The 19,789-nt window shown below is 55.0% G+C and overlaps 10 protein-coding genes across 10 annotated transcripts; 5 read left to right on the top strand and 5 right to left on the bottom strand.

The window, feature by feature from the left end:
* Positions 1–79: 79 nt before the first annotated feature.
* On the top strand, positions 80–778 carry BAUCODRAFT_140770 (uncharacterized protein; the record flags this gene model as incomplete). Its single annotated transcript, XM_007680128.1, has 3 exons — positions 80–123; positions 177–234; positions 284–778. The coding sequence occupies 3 exons, from the start codon at positions 80–82 to the stop codon at positions 776–778; spliced, it is 597 nt and encodes a 198-aa protein (XP_007678318.1).
* A 265-nt stretch (positions 779–1,043) lies between these two features.
* Positions 1,044–3,238, bottom strand: BAUCODRAFT_35666 (uncharacterized protein). Its single transcript, XM_007679818.1, has 3 exons — positions 2,143–3,238; positions 1,563–2,090; positions 1,044–1,509 (listed from the first exon to the last, which is right to left on the bottom strand). Exons 1-3 carry the CDS (start codon positions 2,911–2,913, stop codon positions 1,183–1,185), a joined length of 1,626 nt encoding a protein of 541 aa, XP_007678008.1. The 5' UTR covers positions 2,914–3,238; the 3' UTR covers positions 1,044–1,182.
* A 575-nt stretch (positions 3,239–3,813) lies between these two features.
* BAUCODRAFT_35664 (uncharacterized protein) lies at positions 3,814–6,389 on the bottom strand. Its single transcript, XM_007679817.1, has 2 exons — positions 6,010–6,389; positions 3,814–5,960 (listed from the first exon to the last, which is right to left on the bottom strand). The coding sequence occupies exons 1-2, from the start codon at positions 6,171–6,173 to the stop codon at positions 4,151–4,153; spliced, it is 1,974 nt and encodes a 657-aa protein (XP_007678007.1). The 5' UTR covers positions 6,174–6,389; the 3' UTR covers positions 3,814–4,150.
* A 197-nt stretch (positions 6,390–6,586) lies between these two features.
* On the top strand, positions 6,587–7,434 carry BAUCODRAFT_548490 (uncharacterized protein). The gene has a single exon (XM_007680127.1). It carries the CDS (start codon positions 6,781–6,783, stop codon positions 7,060–7,062), a length of 282 nt encoding a protein of 93 aa, XP_007678317.1. The 5' UTR covers positions 6,587–6,780; the 3' UTR covers positions 7,063–7,434.
* Positions 7,435–8,220: 786 nt separating this feature from the next.
* BAUCODRAFT_132353 (uncharacterized protein) lies at positions 8,221–9,965 on the bottom strand (the record flags this gene model as incomplete). Its single annotated transcript, XM_007680126.1, has 3 exons — positions 8,221–9,598; positions 9,660–9,831; positions 9,900–9,965. 3 exons carry the CDS (start codon positions 9,963–9,965, stop codon positions 8,445–8,447), a joined length of 1,392 nt encoding a protein of 463 aa, XP_007678316.1. The 3' UTR covers positions 8,221–8,444.
* Positions 9,966–10,300: 335 nt separating this feature from the next.
* Positions 10,301–11,235, top strand: BAUCODRAFT_548505 (uncharacterized protein). The gene is made up of 2 exons (XM_007680125.1): positions 10,301–10,497; positions 10,569–11,235. Exons 1-2 carry the CDS (start codon positions 10,398–10,400, stop codon positions 11,222–11,224), a joined length of 756 nt encoding a protein of 251 aa, XP_007678315.1. The 5' UTR covers positions 10,301–10,397; the 3' UTR covers positions 11,225–11,235.
* Positions 11,236–12,068: 833 nt separating this feature from the next.
* On the bottom strand, positions 12,069–13,871 carry BAUCODRAFT_73366 (uncharacterized protein; the record flags this gene model as incomplete). Its single annotated transcript, XM_007679979.1, has 1 exon — positions 12,069–13,871. A coding segment is annotated over one exon (1,803 nt), but the record flags the coding sequence as incomplete, so codon positions are not given.
* Positions 13,872–14,263: 392 nt separating this feature from the next.
* BAUCODRAFT_124066 (uncharacterized protein) lies at positions 14,264–14,872 on the top strand (the record flags this gene model as incomplete). The annotated part of the gene is made up of 1 exon (XM_007680124.1): positions 14,264–14,872. One exon carries the CDS (start codon positions 14,264–14,266, stop codon positions 14,870–14,872), a length of 609 nt encoding a protein of 202 aa, XP_007678314.1.
* Positions 14,873–16,022: 1,150 nt separating this feature from the next.
* BAUCODRAFT_149592 (uncharacterized protein) lies at positions 16,023–16,795 on the top strand (the record flags this gene model as incomplete). The annotated part of the gene is made up of 2 exons (XM_007680123.1): positions 16,023–16,561; positions 16,645–16,795. The coding sequence occupies 2 exons, from the start codon at positions 16,023–16,025 to the stop codon at positions 16,793–16,795; spliced, it is 690 nt and encodes a 229-aa protein (XP_007678313.1).
* A 220-nt stretch (positions 16,796–17,015) lies between these two features.
* Positions 17,016–19,328, bottom strand: BAUCODRAFT_124064 (uncharacterized protein; the record flags this gene model as incomplete). The annotated part of the gene is made up of 1 exon (XM_007680122.1): positions 17,016–19,328. The coding sequence occupies one exon, from the start codon at positions 19,326–19,328 to the stop codon at positions 17,016–17,018; it is 2,313 nt and encodes a 770-aa protein (XP_007678312.1).
* Between the last annotated feature and the right edge of the window lie 461 nt (positions 19,329–19,789).

Below are 19,789 nucleotides of genomic sequence, written 5' to 3'. Positions count from 1 at the left end.
AAACTTCAAGCTCCTGCCGCTTCAACACGCCAGCAATTGGTGTCCGTAGTCACTCCTTCAGCACCGTCGCTGCAGCTCAATGGGCAGCGGAGGCTCCAAGCCGGAGCAACACATCTTCAATGCGTACGTAGAGACCTTACCATTGGCCGATAAGCGGAAACTGACCGAGAAACCAGTGATGCGCCCGTGAGATTTAGCCAGTCCGTGCTAGACTCATTACAACGCAACCCTGAGGTCGGTTCGCCCTCATCAGGTGATCGATCAAGCTGACATCTACACCTAGACCGACTCGACGCGTGCGCAGAACCTGGAGCTCAAAGTGCAAGCCCGTGTCAACGAGGAATTGACCCGCCTAAGGAACGCTCAAGCCAAGCAGCTCTCCCAGCTCACGGACTCCCTGACTGTCTCTCCGCCTCCCGAGAAGCCCGCTCGCGAGTCTTCCGAGCCTTCGCGGCCCGTGGACAGCCTGGTTGGACATCTGAGCAGTCCTTTCTACCACGACTTCACCCCTGCGGCACCGACACCGGATGCACCACAGCCAGAATCAAACAACACGTCAGATTCCGTGAAAATGGAGATTGCAGAACTCAAGAAGAAGCTCGAGGGCAGAAAGAAGGTTGAGAAGGTGAGCCGGGAGGTCGAGCAAGCCAAGGATCGGGTGGTGCGGTGTTTAAGGGAGAAGGAAAGACGACCGCTAGACTGCTGGCAAGAAGTGGAAGAATTCAAAAGGGAGGTTGGCAGGCTAGAAGCTGCCTTTGTACAACGAGTCGGGCGGTGACAGCTCGTCTTATAGATATATCAGAGTGAGTTCGTATACCCTAATCGATGATGTTGTAGTTGTACAGAGTAGAAGGCACGTTTCCGAAAACTCTTTAGACGCAGCCGAAGCTTTCTCAGGGAAGTTAGAACACTCGGGAAGCGTATGCGAAGAGCTGAAGAGATAGACATGCCGAGGATTGTTCTCGGGACCTGCTGTGTTCCACCGTCTTCCTCACATTCCAGCCTTAAAAGACATTGTGGAACAGTCGTCATAACCAACGAACGCCCGTTTGTTGAATGAGGAGCGACCGACCCTACAATGTATCAAGGACATTGCCTGAGGTTCACTGGAGAAGCACCGGAAGGCAATGCACCACACTGTCTTTGCAACCTTCTTGGGCGCATCTATACAACGAGCGCTGACTACCGCGGTGCGACTTGCCCTTCGGTCTCCTTCCCACTGACCGCTGCCTTATGCTCTCTCCAGCGCTGGCCCCGCCATTGAATCACCATGGTGGGGATCCAGCTCACGACAAAGATCAGTCCAGCCATAATGCCACCACTGCCCGATCCTCTAACACTTGCAAGCATGTCTGGGAACCAGAATGGTCCGATGAAACCCCATGTACTCCTGACTACGTTGACGAATACGCCGATTGAGGCCGCGTGCTCGATGTGGCAATCCACGGCGTAGGTCACGAGGACGGTTGTAACTATTTGGTTCCCAACTGCAGAGATGGCGATACCAACCTGTTTAATTCTGTCAGTATTGGTGTTTGTCAGATGGTGAGTGGGCCGCTTACAATAGGCGTGACGTTCCAATGGCCCTGTGGTGCCTGCTCTTCTCGGATACCAAAAACCAGCAAACCCACCATAGCCAGCAAGAACCCGGCATAGCTCAGCCACAACCTGTACTCCGGCTGCGGCCTCTTGCCAATCTGCTTTGCGCGGCGGTTCATCCAGAGATCGCTGAGTCTGCCGCCGAGTTGCTCGCCAATGAGCGACCCAATGATGATGCCTAGAAATTGCAGACCGATCTCTTGTGCGTTGAAGCCAAACTTTGGTACGAACAGCTGCGGGATCTCTACCGTCAAGAGAACACTGCAGAATCCGAAGACGATGGTGTAAGCGACTGTCGGCACGAACACGGAAGCATACTTGAACAGGACGAAAGGCTGCACAAACTCCCACGCGCTGAAAGGGTTCGGGTCCAGACGGCCAAACGTCAAGTACTCTTGTTTAAACGCAGAGCCTTGATGATGTACACCTTGGCGCACGTAGCGAGTCTCTGGTCCGAGGAACAGGTAAGCGATGAATTGGACGCCGTTGATCTATCTGTGGGTCAGCAAGCGTTTGGAGTCTGATGTACTAGGTTCCTCTCACTATGGCCATCACCCAGTAGATCCACCTGTAGTTACCCGTCTGTTGGGCCACAAAGCCCATGATAAACGGGCCCCCGGGTGGGCCAAGGGTCACCATCAGCGTCCAGATACCCATGTAGTTGCCGCGCTGGCTCTTGAAAAAGGTCTCCGTCACGACACCACTGCCAATGGCAATAGCCGGGCTGATGAAAAACGAGCAGAAAGCGCGGCACACGCACATCGCAGTGTACGTGTGGCTAAGCGCACAGCCGACGTTGAACAGGAGGGCACCGATGGTGCTAATGAGCCAGATTGGCCGGCGCCCATAGCGGTTTGATAAAGGCTTCCAGAGGAGTGGCGCAAAACCTAGGACTGCGATCTGGAGACTGGTCAGGTAAGAGGCCTGTTGAATGGTGACGCCAAGGTCAAGGCTGATGTTCTCGTAGGCTGGGATAATGGCAGCGGCGATGAAGGTTGTCATCATGGCGTGGAAGGCTACACAGATGAGATTGGCAAGTTTCTTCCACTCAGGCCAATTGTAAGGGTCAGCCGGATCTGCAGAGGGTAAAGGTGAAAGTTCAAGTGTGCCATGGCGTTGCATGAGATAGTCTCGGTGCTCTTGTGAGAGGTGAGCCGCGGCGCCAGTGGGGATGTAGGTCGCTCGCGGTCCAAGTTCGAGATCTGAGCCATTGGGATTGTCCTCTTTCGCCGGCTCGACTGTGTCCAGTCTTTCCAGATTTGGAGCGGCAGCGAAGTCATGTCGCGCCGACTCGTCTTCGTACTTTTCTGCCATGCTGTGCTTTACCCTGCAATATCCGGTGAACTCTACTTCGGAAATGGAATAAATTGCAGGCTGCTGGTCGAGAAATGATTATGAGAGCAAGCGGGTAGAGAACGAGAAAACAGGACAGCGAAACAAAAGACTCAAGTGTAGTCGACACTCCCACACCGACAAGGATGAGCGCTACGCTCCAGTGTAGTACCGACGCTTATACATACTACACCACGTGCATTGATGATCCTCCCCACATAGCGAGGGGAATCCGTGGTGCTCCGCAGGCATCACTGGGGTGCTCTCCATACTCAATAGTGCCGTCTTCACGAACCGTCGGATTGATTGGGGATACGGCCGGGTTACTGGTGGATCATGGGCCTTCCATATCTACGACGGTGGAGCATGGGTGGAGCGTCATAAAACCAGCCAGTGAGCCATGGATCGTCCCCACAAGCGGCCGGTCGCGCGTGTCATCACCAGAAAAAATGGCAGGCAAACAATTACAAGCGACAAGCTTCGTAGTGAGGAAACCCAGCGTCGATCGTACGTCAAACCATGCTCATCGGCCGCCAGCCGCATGTACTTTTTCGAAGTACTTGTGTCGGAGTGAAGCGTAATTTTTCCCGCCTGTAACTATCAATCGGAGCGCCAAGAAGTGAGGTTGAGACAGTGGCGCAAGCCAACGCTGTCTGACAGCCGAGAGCGGGCTTGATGCAGTTAGGGTTGACACTTCACGTGCTCGGAGTGGGTCGTCAAGCACGACAAGCTTTTCTGCGGCTCTGCGAAACGGCATATCAAGCATCTGGCGGCGAAAGGTGCCGACATTGTTCCTGCAAATTGGGCCGAGGGCACCGGTTGTTGTTAACCGTGACCTGCTTGTTCGGTCACGGAGAGGTGCAGACGGCACTTGAATGGGGTTCAGCCAGCTCGATGATTACTGCGCGTGTCCTCGACTGCTCCGCTGATTTAGGCAGCCTTGAGAGGCCCGATGTTCAGTTTCAGTCTATGATACAGCAGTTTCGTTCGACGTACGGACAGTAATCGTTTGAATACGAAATATGTACATTTCAAACAACATCACAACCATTCCTTGCCACTATGGCGAAATCCGCCGTGGTGATGGCCCTAGCCTCTACAAAACAGCTCGCCGTGCCTGAGCATCTGGCGGTGTATACGCCGCCCAATGCTACGCTTCAGCAGTCAACGTGAACGCTCAAATCAAAGCAATCGTAAAACGACCGGCGCCGTAGGACTTCTACGCTTGGAACATGCGAGGGTGATGTCCTGGTGGACCACCTGGTCGCGTTGTTGTTGTGGTCTTGGACGACGTTGATGAAGTCTTGCTCGATGTCGAAGTCGTCGAGGTTACACTAGGCGTGCTCGTGCTGACAGTATTTGACACCGCCTTGCCTACGGTGCTGAGTGTAACGACTTGGCTCGCTGCTGTGCTTGCCGTCGCCGTTGATGTCGCGAAACCGTAGCCGGAACTGACAATGGCTGCAGTGGTGCTCGCCACGGCAGTCGCCATAGCATTGGTGGACTGCGCTGTTGCGTAATACGCGGTCTCTGCAGCAGCCAGGGCGGAGAATGCAGAGTAGGCACCAAGGTTTGCAAGGGATACCACGGCGCTGCTCACGGCAGCTGGCGCAAAAGCTGCGTCGCTATAGTCTTGCGCTGCAAACTGCGGGTTCATTGGATCCGCGAAGTCAGTGGTTTGGTTGTAGCCGAGCGCTTGCAAGTAAGTGACATTGAAAGCGTCCATCATGGTGTTGTCTTCGTGAATCAAGTTGTGGCAATGGAACATGTAGACGCCGTTCTCGGGTCCGAAGAAGGCAAGGACGCGTACCACCTCTCCAGGTTCGAGCAGAACGACGTCTTTCAAACCCGCCGCCTCGTAGGGCAGGACGCCTCGCGAGCCGCCAGTCCTGCTAATGATCTGCATGTTGACAAGGTGTACATGAACGGGATGCACGGCCGGGCCACCAGTGTGGCGGAGTTCCCAAAGTTGTGTCGAACCCTGCTGCGGCTTTGCCAAGATACGGTTGTTAACGTTGGAGAAATCGATGCCGTTGATGGTCCAAACGCTGTCGCCACCCATCTGGAAGTTGAAGGTGTGATCGACAGTCGTACGTGGTGTTGGCCATTCAATGTTGGCGTTCAACACCGACGGAACGGCTCCATTGTTGCTGCTATCACTGACGCGGTTACCGACAACGAATCGCATGACTTTGTTTGTGTTGTCGTATTCTTGGATCTGGCCCTGTTGCAGGTTGTTGCCGAGTGTAATGTTCTTGCCAGCGTAGCTGGAGAAGTCGACAACCACCTCGTAGCGCTCACCCATTGCGATCAAGAGGTTGTTCGTCGAGACAGGAGCGCCGAACAAACCGGAGTCGGAGCCAATAACCTGGAAAGGGATCCAGTTGCCGCTTGGGTCCGCGAAGTAAAGATCATATGGCCTACTGAGCGACATGTCGAAGAACCTCAGACGGTACTTGCGCGGTTCGACTGCAAGGTACGGCCATGGTTGGTCGTTAACGTGAATAACGTCACCGAAGAAGTTGATTGGGTTGCCGTTAGGCGAGGCAAGGTCACCATTGGACTGATACCTCTTGTCGCTAAGCGCAAGCGCTACGTCGTAGTCGCCACTCGGCAGGCCAAGGGCATCTTCTGCTGAGTCGGTGATGATGTAGACACCAGCTTGGCCATAGTAAGCATCAGTTGCAGTGTGGCCATCAGCGTGGTCGTGGTACCAAATCGGTCGTGCAGTTTCGGAGTTTGGGTAGTAGTAATCCTTCCACTGCCCCACTTGCATCTCATCGCTTGCCCAGCCGTCCCATACTGAATGGGTGTAAGAACCGTGAAGATGGACTGCTGCTGACAGTTCGCCTCGGTTCAGGTAACGGATAATCGTTTCGGTGCCTCTGGGGATCTTGAAGGTCGGGCCAGGTGCGGTGCCATTGTAGCCCGTCAGATGTGCTGGTCCTAGATTAGGGTAGACTTGTTGTGTGAAAGGCTCGATCGTGACTGAATAATATTGTACTGTTCGTCCATTGACGTTTACCGTCCTGTCGGTATGTCAGCTAGATCGCAGCGCAAATATCAGATCGAACATACAACTCCGGTTCTGCGACGGGACCAATGGGTAGCGGCATCTGGAACATGTAGTTGTATGCTGGACTGCCAGCCGACTGTCCTGCTCCTCTCCATGGCCCTTGTTGTGCGCTGACTTGTGAGAATGCTGCCAGGCCAAGAGCCAGCAGGTTTAAAGCGAATGCCATATTAAACTCGTGAAAACACCCAGAAACCGAGAGACGCAAAAGAATGGAAAACGTTTAGCGAGCGTATAGCAATATAGCACCCAGAAATGTATTCGATCAGCGATTGAAAAGAAGACGACAATGTATGATGAATTGAGGGTCCGAAACAAGCGAGAGTTGGATGGTTACAGGCTGGACAAACCGGCTCCTATTCACCGTCTGATCCGCGAAGGAATGATATATCAGGGTGGGCCATGGCGCCATGGACGAAGCATGACTGCGCGAGCCACAGCCAGCACTTGCCATCCAGGTCAGCCGCGACGTATCCGGGTCTTCGGAAGCGTTGCGCCTCCGTATCTTGCGGCTCTATGCATGAATGAGGAAACAGTTGTGCAAGGCGGAGCTTTCCTGGGCTCTTCGCTAGACCGCACCGCCTCTCAGTAGTCAGCCCGCATTAGTCCACATCCTTCTGAGGTGACGCTGAAAATGGAACGCTAAGACCTGCAAAGTCGGACAGGGATCATGTGCGAGCCAGTGCGCTTGGAACACGCGAAAACGGTTAGAGCCGCTGTAGCTAGAGGAAATTGCTTGGCTGACAGGCCACATCGCGCAGCTGAGAGACGCCAGAATGTATTCTAAGAGCACGCGACCTGCTGCGCAATACTGTACAATTGTTCGCAGCACCGTATCGCAACCTGCGAATCTGCGTCTTCGACCTTTGTTGTACCTTACCGGAATGCGTGAGCGACTAGTCTCGCACCTCGACAGTACGCGGGTGGCAAGCGACCGAGTGTCCGATCCAAGGCGTGTGTCTGTGCTGAACAAGACTCCAACGGGGGAAGTCACAGGCAGCTACCGAGATGGTGACGCCGACGAGATGGGCGCGACAAGCTTTGTAGCCCCGTTCTAGCTTCATCGTCGCTGATTTCACCGTCATGGTAGCGAAACGGGCGCTGTTAGATCCTCACCCTGAGAGGGACAGTGTCTGTTGTGGGTCTAGACCGGTCCGCCCTGAGCCTCATTCAGTAGCGATGCTGCGTTGCTACTGCTCTGCTGCTGCTGGTCACAGAAGACATCTAGTTCAAGTCCCCTTCAGACAAACTGTCATAAACGAACGATCGTGCACGGCGTAACACGGTCAGCCCGTCTGCTCACCGTGGCGTCTCACAGCTGAGATGGACGTGATCAGACCGCCCGGTTCGCACACAGTCTCTCGCCCGTTGTCAGCGAACAAACGCGGCTGGACTCTCTCGGTGCCGACCTGCTTTGACAGCGTTCATTGGCCGAAAGTGATTAACTGGGAGCAAAGTCTACTACCGATCGATCGACTGATACATCTTCGTCATTCTGTGCGAGGCACGGAAGTCTGACGCCAAGATCGTCAGCCGCTCGCTATTGCACGCAGTTCACTCACGGTAGTTTGTTGTCTGCATATACTGCCGTGGTACCAAGCCGTTCGCTCTATTGCCAAGTGCGTAGTGCCGCCTACGTCGAGAAGTTCGAGCCCGTGAAAGAATCGAAGATTGACGTCCATTTGCTCCATCGGGCAATTCGCCACCTCGGAGAGATGTTAGCCTTTGTACCAAGCCTTCGAGCCAAGAGGTCGTTCTGCTAAGAACCAACGTCTCCCAAACAGTTCACACGCGGTTGATCGGTTACCGGCAATGTTCGCATCGAATGTAGTAATCGAGACAGCGATGTCGACCATTGCGACACGTCAATATCGCAGCCAGCAAAAGTGACGCCACGATTTGGACATCCATGAATCTCCGAACTACGAGTTCTTGGCCCCACTGGTCAAGATCTTCGGCATCCCCAACGGCGTACCAAGTATTGCAAGGCTTCTTCGATTCCACAACTTCTCTGTACATTATGCATGTCTCATATCGATTGTACCGACCGCGAACCAATCGGTTGACTGACGGCTGTTTAGCAATCCCACTTTCTTCGCGCGACACGAGGTGTTCGAAAATACAAGGCTGAGTTGCGTGGGCGCAACGCTCAAACGGGACAGCCAAGAAGATGGCCTTACTGCAAGCCAAGGAAATACGACCTCGCGTGGCCTGCCACGCAAAACTAGACTTTAGTGGATTTCGCGTACTGCTGACACAACCATAGGGCATGTGGTCACGCGGCTCCGGCTCGCTTATTCAAGACTATTGATGCGTTCCGCACTCGACAGGGCAGTCACCGTCGAGTCTCGGCGGAAGTGCATCGCTAACTGCCATGCCAATGCCTTTTACCGAACTCACCGCCTCCGGGACCTAGTACTAGGACCAAGAACTACGCCTTTCAGGCCCGCGGCGAAGTCCACGCGACGAGCTTCTGATCAAAGCCGCCGCTCAGCATGACCTCCTCTACGTTCACGCTGCCTGCCCACAAACATCGCACTTTACTTCCTGCTTCATGCCCCTTCAACGTGGATATTACCTTACCCGTACTTGCCTCGATCCCACGCACTGCGCCATCATCACCGTTCACCCATACTCCGCTACCATCCGGTCTCCAAGCCACGGCTGGTGTAGAGTAAGCGGTTTGTGGCGCCATGGTAGTGCAGTGTATCTGGATAGCAGCTGCCTCGCGATCAGCGATGACCAGTGCGGCCCGGGCTTGCGAGGCTTGAGTATCAGTCGCTGGGCTGTCATCCAGCAACGATGTCCTGAGCGATTGAGGTGCCGTGGTCGTGTCTGAGGGCTGCTGATCGTACGGCGGTACTAGGAGGCGTACGAGTAGCAACTTCATGTGCGGTACGGATGAGGTACCCACTGCTAACAAAGTTGGGTCAGTCGGACAAAGCGCAAGTGCAGATGGCGTAAATGCAACCCAGGCATTGCTATGTGGTGCTAAATTCTGTCTACCGAGCAGTCGTGGCTCGCTCTCGCAGGTGTAATAGTATAGGAAACTTGAGTCCGTCCTGCTGAGCAGCAAGATCGGCAACCTCGCAATCGGATGCTGAATGAGAGCTATAGCCTCCGGCTTGGTCTGAAGCGTGATCGTTGCGATTGGCTCACCGAGAACCATACCGCGGTCAGACACAGTTGGTCTGTAAATGACAATCTTACAGTCCCATCCTGCCGTTGCAAGGAGAGGTTCGTCGCTTTCATCGTACATTGCGATCCTCACGATATACTTTGAGTGATCGCGGCGCCTCTCGGTTGGCCTCCCGTCCAGATCGCTAACCAGCAGTTGACCAGACATGGATGCCGTGAGCAGATGTTCGTGTCGAAACACGCATACCGACAAGACCGGGGAATCCTGAAGGCCAACAAGCGATGTCTGGATGGTCCTTGTCTTTGCGTCCAATAGATGAAGTCTCCTGTCGGCCGTGGTAACAAACATGACCGCCATTGATTCTTGATGAGATGCCATCCTGACACTGTGCACTGCTACACTAAGAATGTTGGAGCTGCTTGGTAGATCATCAACGATGGCTGCCGTCTCGGGCGCTGTTGGCAGTCAGTAAGTTCTGCAACCGCGACATTCCATGCTGGGTGTAGAAGTCTGTACCAGGCACTTTCCATCCCCTCTCGCCGCCATCGTGCACACCAAGTTTTTCAAACCTGACGCTCACATCGAACGTCTTCTTCTCCTCCAACAGCGTCTCGAGCGTCAAGTCTCCCTTCGAGATAACTCCGGCATCGGGTGGTAAGCCGGCCTCAGAGATGAACGCAGCGTAAGACTATATGATCGTCTTAGCATGGGTATTAGCGGCGACATGAGGACAAGCTCAGACCGCATGGGACATACTTCGGTGTAATTGTTCGCTTTCAAGAACCGGGCGACGATGATGGCTGGAGAGTCGGTCGCCGGCATCTTGAGTAGGTGTGCTCCGCGGGGTTTATTGTCGTGGCGTTGGTATCAGCTCGCACGCTTATCTCGGGGTGATGGATGAAACTAAGGTGGCGAAGAATTGATGCCAAGCCAAGTCAAGCGAATCCGGAAGTCACAGCGAGGCTACAATGTCCAGAGGATACACGTGGAACTAAACTGCTATTGTGTCCACAGTATACTGACTTACGGTGTCACGTTGTAAGCGGACACACTTCGTGAAAGACGGATTACACTGGCGTCCTTGGTCTCGCATGCAGTCAGAGGAGCATGAGCGATAGTCAATCAGTTCATTTCTAATTTCACACAACCACGCATTAGGCATACGCTCCCGCGAACAAATCCTGATATGTTCGTACGTAAATTAGTCAATTGGCACTACAAGGCTCTGTAGCTCGGGCAACCGAGCAGCACTACATGTCCAAAATACAATGGCTTCATTCGAGCGGTTGCTTCTCCCTCGCACCGCAGGATGATAGCAACCACCGTTCTACCCTCATCCTCCTGCACGGTCGTGGTAAGCGGAGCGAAAGTTCGTCCTAGCGCATTTCCCGCGGCATAGCTGACCTTCTTGCCCATTAATACCAGGCAGCAACGCCGAAGAGTTCGCTCGGGAGTTCCTAGAAACGCAAGATTCGTATGGCCAGTTCTTGTACCAGCTGTTACCGGAGACCAAGGTCGTCTTCCCCGAAGCCAACGTTCTACCCTCCGAGCAGATGGGAATCGGTCTCCACCAGTGGTTCGACATGTATTCGACCGCCAACCCTCACGAGCACGAGAACGAGCAACTCAGTGCGCTACTAGGGTCAGCCAACCGCATTGTTTCTATCATCCATGAGGAAGCGCGCATAGTTGGCTATCAGCATATCATCCTTGGTGGCATAAGCCAAGGCTGCGCTACGGCCGTTTACGCATTGCTTGGTCTGAACAGGCAGCTAGGTGGCTTTGTTGGGTTTGCAGGCTGGTTGCCACTGCCGGCCTATACTCTCGAACAATATGCGCAGGCCACAGAAGCACTGCACACGCCCGCTTTGCTCGAGCATTGTGATGATGATGCCATCATCGCGATGCGTTATGGCGAGGAACTGCACGTTAATCTCGAAGCTCTAGGTATAAAGGTGGAATGGAAAGCGTACGGAGACGGAGATCATTGGATCAATGAGCCGAAAGGCTTTGAAGACTTCGTAGAATTTGTCAAGACGTGCTTGCATGCCGGTAGCGTAATCCCCAAGCTGGACGGGTAGGCGCCGCGTCTTTCACAACCGCTCAGATGAAGTCGCTCGCCTTTGCCCGCCCAACTCTGCCGCCACCCATGAGGCCTCTTCGACTCGGATGGATGTGGCTCAGATCCTCTTCGGTGTCTCTCCTGACATCTTGCGCGGGGCCCTTACCATTCGGCTTCGGCGGCTCTTCCCGCCGTCTCGATGGTGGCGATCTCGAGCGTGAAACATCAGGACTGCTCGTGTTTCTCCTTCGCTTCCTTGCCGGTTCGTCACGTACAGCCCGGGTCCTGTTTGGTGGCGGCGACGCAGCTCTGGTTCGTGGTGGAGGCGAGCGAGAGTCATACGAGCTAGATGGGCTGCGCGCTCGCTTATGTGGTGGTGGCGAACGGTCTCGGACCCCATTCGTACGTCGGGGTCGAGGAGAAGGCGATTGTGTGAGCATTCTGCCGCGGTCACGGCGCGGTGGCGAAGGTGAACCGGACAGAGGGCGCTTGCCATTGGAGGTGCGCTTGGGCGGAGGTGAGCGGGATGCGGAATACCTGGCGGTCCGGCGAGATGGCGAACGAGAGCGCGAAATGTCGCTATAGCTGTTCTTCCTGTCCCTCCTGATCGGTGGTGAGCGAGATTTATACGGTGGACTTGTCGCCCGCCTACGCGGCGGAGTGCGCGAGCGCGAGTCATAGGACGGACTGCGTACTCGACGTCTGGGCAGGTTTGGCGAACGTGAGATACTGTCAGCTTGGTTGCGGCTCTTGTCAAGCGACCTGGACCTGGTTGGGCTCCTGGAGTCACGAGACGAGTAGCTGCTGTAGCTACTATAGCTTGAAACGCTCTCACTCCTGGCCCTGTCGCTTGGACTCAGACTTCTGGCCGGTAGTGGTGCAGGTGCCGGCTTCGGCATATTCCTGAGCCACTCACGCATGCCTTCGGTAAGCTGACCCATGCCGATCGCAGTGAAGAAGTTGATGCTGAAGCGAGTATCCTTCGGGTTGTCCGTCGGAAACATGCCAGCGAGTGCGGCTTGCAGCTCTTCGCTCGTGAGCTTGGCGACCAGCGACTTCATGCCCAAGCCTTGCGCAAGATCCTCGATCAATATCTTTATGAAGATGCGAGATGAGGATGTTGTGTCTTCTTCGTTGAGGTGAACGACGTTTAAAATCTGCCAGCTGATAGCGTCGGTTGTCAAAAGATGACCGAAGAATTGGGCGATAATCCGCAACCGATTCGTCTCGTATCGATGAATTGTGTCGTAATACTTTGCAAACATCTGCTCGAATAAGTCTTTCCACATTCGATTAAGCTTGCTGAAGCGCTCCCCAATCAGGCCAAAGAATTTGTTGTATGTTCGCTCTTGGGAGCAACACTCGATGATCATGCTGGGAAGCTCTTCCTCACGGCCAGATGGGAGATTGATACGCATCAGCTTGTGGCAAGCTTCTTCGAACCCGCCGGAAGACATGATCGTCAGGTAGATTGAACGTCGCAGGTTGACAAGGTCCGTATTCGATTGGTCCTTAATCTCCATCACCTTCTCCGCTTCGTTCTCTTCATCGCTGCTCTCCTCTTCCGCATCATCATCCCCTTCGTCTTCGCTGCCAGAGGCTTCACCCAGAATCTCCGCTTTGAGCTTCTTGTACGCCTCCTCGTTCGCCTCATATTCCGGATCGAACTTGAAGACATTTAGGCCGTCCTCGGTACCCAAATGGTCGTCCAAACCGGGTCTGTGAGTGATTTGGTCTTCCTCTTCTACCAAGTCAAGCTCCTCCTTGACCGCCTGATGGTCCTTGTACTTGTCCTTCCGGATCTGAAACAGCACTTCAATCATGTACTGCACACGCTTGTCGATGTCGGCTTCATGCAGAATGCTCCTGAACTGATCGTACACCGCAAGTGCAATTTGCGAGTTCATTTCTTCAATGTGTTGGCCAACCTCCTTCATCAAGCCTACCGCAATCTCCACGCTGTCGTCTGTTGGCTTGTGCAATAGCAGAAGTAGTATCTGGGCTGCCAACATCTCATGCGCAACTTGCTGGTTGATCAAGTGCGCAATGAATGTCGTCGCTGAATGACAGACGCTCTTGTCATTGCGTTTGTACGCCTTCCGGAACTGTATGATCAAGCGATGAATAAGTAGCTCGCCAACTTGCGGTAGCTTCGTGTTAACGATCGCGACCATTGCAGCCAAGATTGGCGTAAACGGCAAGCTTGCTGCCTGCGCCTTCATTATGCTCCTGCAGAACAACCCTCGACCACGGATCAAATTCTCGTTGAACAGTTCCGGCACAATGTCTTTTACGTTGCTGACGTTGACCTTGTTGATTAGACCGTGGATGCTCTTCTTCAGCGCCTCCCATGCCATACGCTGGTACTCCTTCGACGTCTTGTCCGTGATTTGCGCCTGCAGAGCCTTGAGCCTGGCGGGTGGTATGTATGTCCCGCCGGACCGCATAGTGAGCAGCTTTTCATACTCCGTCTTCGCCGCCGCCTGCTTTTCCGCCTCAGTAAGTGGCTTCGTAGGCTCGGCTTCCTGGCGCTGTCGCATCTCCAACTGTCGTTGCCGCTCCACGGCACGTGACCGATCTACGTCGCGCGGGAGAGGTCCATTACGGCGTGGTGGAGATCGTGAGTATGATCGTCGGCGTGGTGTCGGTGACCGGGACGTCTGCATGCGTTTCCGTGGCGGCGGACTCTCTGGTATTTCCGCAGCAAGCGCTGCATCGCCAGGCTGCGGAGATGGTAGGCGCACAGCCGACCTCATAACCTCCGCCATGGCAATAGCCGACTATTGCGCGCCGTTGGTCAGACTCTGACCGCCCACCGGAAGATGTCGATTTTGTTAGGATGGAGAAGTGTCTCGTGAGGATTGCGTAGCATGGCGTAGAGGCAGTGAATTTGGAAAGAGTCATGCGCAAACGGCACGGACCGTGCCCGAGTCATGATCAACTTACTGCATACTGTATATATGGATAAAAGAACGCACAATGTTACCACGTCGAGCAGAGTAACCCCAACTGGTGGCCAAGCATTTATATGAGAGCGGTTTTGCGACGAGTGCACTCCATGAATCGGCCTCGCAACCGTCAGCCGCGGCCACCGCGCGACAACAATGTCCGAGCCAGCGCCGGCCAGGGATCGCAATCCGCCTTTGGGAATGTACCAAGCGTTGCGCAAGTGGTACGGGGCGCCGCAGTCTCGATCGTACTAAAGGCAGATCAGCCCACCGGGCGTGAAGTTCAAGGTGTAGTACAGGATCTTCTCACACGTGGAAACCACCCACGAGGAATCAAAGTGCGTCTCCAAGATGGTCGCATAGGCAGGGTGCAACGGATGGCCAACGCTGCACAAGTGGTCAACTCTCATGGTCTCACACCGATGGGCGAAAGACTCAATCACGCCTTAGAGCACTTAGAGCCGGACCCATATCGTTCCGTGCACGGCGATGTTTCTGGTCGTCCACCGCGTATATTGCGTATGGAGAAGGACGCTAGGGTTCTCGACGCTGAATTTCCATCTGAACCCCCAGCCAGGTCGCTGGCTGCCTATTTTCCAGACAGTGACGATGGGGGAGCCACCGTGTCGCAATCCGTAACCGCTACATGTCCGATATGTGGCAACTTTGAAGGAGATGAAGTTGCTGTTAGCCGCCATGTGGACACGCATGTTACTTGATAGGAATCGGACTTGTGCACGCTACGAGGTGTATTATGCAGTCTCTACACAAGCAGAGGAGCGCGCTGTCGCTGTGTGACCGTGCTTCGCGCCACGTCGATTCCAGGCATTCTCGCAGGACAGCCCCTTGAAGATCTTGCTTAGCATGCATGAGTTCGACTGCGCTGAAGACTGCCATCTCAAAGCAATAGCTGGCAATGGCAGACAGTCTCAGTGTCAAGATCATTGCCAAATCTCTGCGCATCGGCGCTGTCATCTTAACGACAGTATACAATCACTCTAGAACCATTGCCAAAGGTAACGATGATAAGAAGACAGTGAGTGCGGGTCACCCGCTATGCAAGGTTGGCTGAGCTCTACGAAATGTAGTGCAGAACGAACCTTGTCCAAGCTCCATGAGTGGAGTTTTCCCACCGTCAACAACTTATCGGTAATAGTAACACCGGAGGAACAACGGAGGCCAGCATGACTCTGCTGGTGATCTTGCGCATGCTTTCATCACCCAAACACTCTGGATCGCCACAGGGTATCGTGGAACATTGTCACCCATGCGGTTGCCAGCACTAATCGCAGTGCCCGGCTACTACATGGCAAAAGGGTGCAGAAGGACCTCCTAGGGGTCTAAGCCTTGCGCTATTTGGGAGGAAGCCATCTCGGACATTGTGGTGTTGTCGAAAAGGGACATCATAGCCATCATGGTCACCTTATCCGACTGAAACGCCTCTCATATGCAAGATGACAGCTTATGTGCGGCACAGTTGGCAGAGTCGTTGTGTAACATGGTGTTAATTATTCGTACATAGGGCCATGAATCAGTATTTTCAGTGTTTACTTCTTGGTAGTCCAATAACAAGTCTGTCGTCGTCTTGGCAAAGAATGTGAGTTCCAAACAGTCATGCTTTGTAGTCACGCTCCGTAGTCATGACATCTGTAGATGTACGGGCCTGATACTGCTGATATCGCTCTGCGCTCGGGCCAGCTTGCGTCACTGGCGGGAAAAGGCAAGCTCTCAGGCCGAGCTTCAACGCAACTCCGGTACAACAGCTAACTACTCCACTCCCATTGACCCCCAGTGACTCCCACCACAACCCCTCCACCCACCTCCACATCTGCCTACTCCCAAACACCCTCCCCCACCACCACCGCAACCATGTCCCAACCCCACAGCATGACCGACGACCAAGTCGCGACCGAACTGCGCAAGATGACGGCCTTCATCCGACAAGAAGCGCTGGAGAAAGCGCGCGAGATCCACCTCAAAGCCGACGAGGAATTCTCCATCGAAAAGTCCAAACTCGTGCGCACGGAAACCTCGCGCATCGACGCCGACTACGCCAAGCGCCACACCCAGGCCGGCATGTCGCAGCAGATTGCCAAATCCACTCTCGCCAACAAAGTCCGGCTGCGGGTGCTCGGGGCGAAGCAGGAGATGTTGAATGACCTTTTCGAGCAAGCGGGGAAGAAGTTGAAGGAGGGGAAGCAGGCGAAGGAGGAAGGGGTGCTGAAGGGATTGGTGTTGGAGGGCTTGTACGCGCTGAATGAGAAGAAAGTGGTGGTGAGGTGTCGGAAGCAGGATGTGGAGGTTGTGGGCAAGGCGGTGGAGGCGGCGAGGGGGGAGTACAAGGAGAAGATGGGCGGGAGGGAGGTGGAGGTTGTGATTGATGAGAAGGAGCGGTTGCCGGAGGATTCGTATGGAATTCCCCCCAATATCTTTCCTCTTTTCAGCTGCCACGATGGGTGGTGGGTTGGATCACTGACTAACATGACTGCAGAGCCGGCGGCGTCTCAATCCTAAACGGCACCGGCAAAATCGACATCAACAACACCTTTGACGAGCGCCTCAAACTGCTCGAAACCGACGCCTTACCCAGCGTCCGAACGACGCTGTTTGGCGAGAACAAGAATCGCAAGTTCAAGGACTAACCCACCAACCACTCCAACCCAACCAATCGATCGAGCGTCCTTTGGTGTCTGTCCTCTTCGCATTCTGTTCAGTTTGCACGTGAGCGTACTGTTGCGCGCAGCTTGTGGAAGCTGGGCATTTGTAGATATGGGATTTTGTTTGCACCTGCGCGGGAGTTTGTTGCGGCGGGAGAAGCTATCTAGAGTACAGCCAAGCGTACGAGCTTTACGAGCCTCCATGCTACAGCCGCACGTCGTCGTCCAGTTGACTCCCGGATGCCTTTGGTGACTGTACACGCACCTGACCCGTCACCGTTTCGTTTGCCATGTCGTTCGGCACATCGCCTTCATACGGCGCAGCGCCTTCCACCACACCCGCTGACCCATCATCTCCGGCATGGAAGACTCGACTCGGCCGTGCATCTACGTCGTCATCCTCCGCTGCAACGACCTCCTCGCCCTCCCCCGCGAGTTTACCCTCGTCTATGACATTCACCCCCTCCCCGACCGCATCCAGATCACCCTTACCAAGATGCCGAACAAACCCCTCCATCGCCCCCTTCTCCCTCTCCCTCTCCCTCCCACCAGCGAAAACCCCCCTCCTCACCTTTAATTTCGTCCTAACACAACACTCCAATCGAATGACCACCCGCTCAATCGCCGCCTTACACTCCGTCCGCGCCAAATGCGTGGCGCCCGCGTCTTTGATCCGGGCAGCGAGGGACCTGAGGGCGGTGGTTATGGCGTCGATTTGCCGATTGAAGGATACTTCTATTTCTCCATTGGCATTGGATGGGGCGCATCGGGTTGAGGGTGTAGAGGGTGCTAACGCTGCCGACACCGGTGGCAGTGCCGAGTCGGATTGCAATGAGAGCTTGGATGGCGGTGGGGTGGTGGAAGACGTGAAGCCGGCGTCTATAGCGATATCTAGGACTTCCGTCAGGGAGTGCAGGAGGGCGTAATTTGTTGACTCCGAGATTAGAAAGTCCGGGTCGTTTTGCAGCGTCTTCAGTATGCGTTTGGCCCAAATGGGATGCGCACAATTCAACTCCTCCTTCTCCTTCTGTTTCTTGTGCTTATCCCACTTAGTGACACACCACAACGCCAACTTCCTCCTCACCTCCCGCGCCGTCGTTGTGGTGGCGGGTAAGGAGGTGATGAAGCGGCATTGGAGTAAGCGGGTCAACCCGTCTAAGCATTGTATCGCATGCGCGACGATTGAGGCCATGTAAGCGCTATCGTTGGTGGACTCTTCGAGGAGACTCCCGATGGCGCCCGCGATAGCTAAGCGGAGGTGTATGGTTTTCGTGACGTGGTGGTCGATGTTTAGGAGTGCTAGGTCCGTGAATGATGAAGGAGACGGGTTGGTGAGTTGCACGGCGCGGATGGCGTGGCGTAGGCCGGGGGGTAGATCCTTCGCTGGTCGTGGTCCACGCAAAGCAGGTGTAGACGCGCCCGTGTCGTGCTGTGCGAGGCGAGCTTGGCCAATCGAGGTGATACGAAACAACTCCCTCAGATCCGCAACTTCGCCTGCCGTTGACCTCCCAGATGCTGCATCACCCTCGATAATCCCAAGGTAAGCTTCACAAAGCTCCTCCCTCGATTCATGCACCAGCTGATGAATGAACCACCGAACAACTTTCCCCGGCAGCACGCCTTTCGCAGCAACATCCGCGACAAATCCAGTCAGACACGCCTGCCTCCTCGCCCTGTCATCCCTCAACAACCCCACCCATGGCGCATCCGGCAGCGCCGCGATCGGGAACGGCTCATCCGTCACCCTTACCCCAGGGTCGGTGAAGAAATGGAACCTCGTCTCATCCCTCCACGCCTCCGTGCGAGCCATAGCCTGCATCATCCTCTCCCCTCCCTCCGCATCGTCCGTCATCGCCAGCCCTCTCGATTCCACATCCTTACCACCCTCCGCAGCGATCCTGTCCTGCCGTTCTTTCTCAGCAGCCGCAACAGCGGCCTCCGCCCGCTCAACCCTCGCATCCAACTGCGCCCGCTTCTTCTGCTCGCGCACCATATGCGCCAGACTGTGCTTGTAGTCCATTGTCCGCGGCGGGGTGGACAGACAAGTACGTGGAGTATTGCTATTTCCACCCTGATCCAACAACCTCACGCACTTCCTCTTTCCCCCCGTTTTGACGTTGACGACGGTATCTGGCACGTCAATCGCATGGTCGGCACCTACGCCTGTCGGAGGGGTCATCTTGAGCCTCTTTCGCGCGGGGAGAAGTATGCTCATGTCGGCGAGATCATCGTCGTCGTCATCATCGTTGCTGGAGTCGGTGCCGGAGTCGGAGTTGGTGACGGCTTGGAGGCCGGCTTTGATGACGCGGCGGCTGGAGGATTGGGTGCTGGGGGGTACGCTGGTGAGGGTGGAGATTGTGGAGGTGAAGGAGGCGGAGGGCGCGGGAGGGGTGGGTGAGGGTGCTTTTGTAGGTGCTGGAGCGGCAGAAGTGTGTTGAGTGCTTTGGGTAAGTGGTGGTGGAGGTGGAGGTGAGGCTCTGCGCTTGGGTGATGCTGAGGGTATCTCGACGGCGCTCATGGTGCGGCGGATGGAGGGTGTCGGGCTGGAGTGGAAGAGGGAGTCATGGTCGTTGGCATCGTGCAAATGCAAAGAGGGAAGGTGCGACCGGGCTCGCGCCTTCCTAGACTTTCCGGTTGAAGGGACGCTGCTCAAGCTTGATTCACGTGTTGGTGGCAATATGGACGTCTGTTGCGGGGTCCTCCGTTTGCCGGGCGGAAGTGCGTGCTGCCGCTGTGGAGATGAGACATGCTTTGAGGGTGAGGGTGAACACTGCTTCGGCGCAGACTGTACATGTCGCTTGCGGAGAGGTGCAACAATGATCTCATCTTCTTCGCTGCTACCCCGCGGCACACGCTCTTTGGGGACGATGAATGGTTTGAAGAAGTCTGTTATAGCCCTGCCCTGCGCCTTCCTCATCCCATACAGTGGTCCTCTCGAATGCGTCCGTTCATCGATACAGCAAGCTTGCACGCGGAGAA

This window comes from Baudoinia panamericana (assembly GCF_000338955.1).
Source record: "Baudoinia panamericana UAMH 10762 unplaced genomic scaffold BAUCOscaffold_9, whole genome shotgun sequence".
Lineage (NCBI taxonomy): Eukaryota > Fungi > Ascomycota > Dothideomycetes > Mycosphaerellales > Teratosphaeriaceae > Baudoinia > Baudoinia panamericana.
The sequence above is the reverse complement of the archived record's forward strand: the minus strand, read 5'-3'. Positions and strand labels throughout refer to the sequence as shown.

What these genes read in the sequence shown, in the direction of transcription:
- BAUCODRAFT_35666 (XM_007679818.1), bottom strand. Translation starts at nt 2,913, where the DNA reads ATGGCAGAAAAGTACGAAGACGAGTCGGCGCGACATGACTTCGCTGCC. An exon ending in TCTACTGGGTGATGGCCATA is followed by an intron (nt 2,091 to 2,142) that starts GTGAGAGGAACC and finishes ACCCACAGATAG; the next exon opens with ATCAACGGCGTCCAATTCAT. An exon ending in ATTGGAACGTCACGCCTATT is followed by an intron (nt 1,510 to 1,562) that starts GTAAGCGGCCCA and finishes AGAATTAAACAG; the next exon opens with GTTGGTATCGCCATCTCTGC.
- BAUCODRAFT_35664 (XM_007679817.1), bottom strand. Translation starts at nt 6,173, where the DNA reads ATGGCATTCGCTTTAAACCTGCTGGCTCTTGGCCTGGCAGCATTCTCA. An exon ending in CCCGTCGCAGAACCGGAGTT is followed by an intron (nt 5,961 to 6,009) that starts GTATGTTCGATC and finishes ACATACCGACAG; the next exon opens with GACGGTAAACGTCAATGGAC.
- BAUCODRAFT_548490 (XM_007680127.1), top strand. Translation starts at nt 6,781, where the DNA reads ATGTATTCTAAGAGCACGCGACCTGCTGCGCAATACTGTACAATTGTT.
- BAUCODRAFT_548505 (XM_007680125.1), top strand. Translation starts at nt 10,398, where the DNA reads ATGTCCAAAATACAATGGCTTCATTCGAGCGGTTGCTTCTCCCTCGCA. An exon ending in CATCCTCCTGCACGGTCGTG is followed by an intron (nt 10,498 to 10,568) that starts GTAAGCGGAGCG and finishes CATTAATACCAG; the next exon opens with GCAGCAACGCCGAAGAGTTC.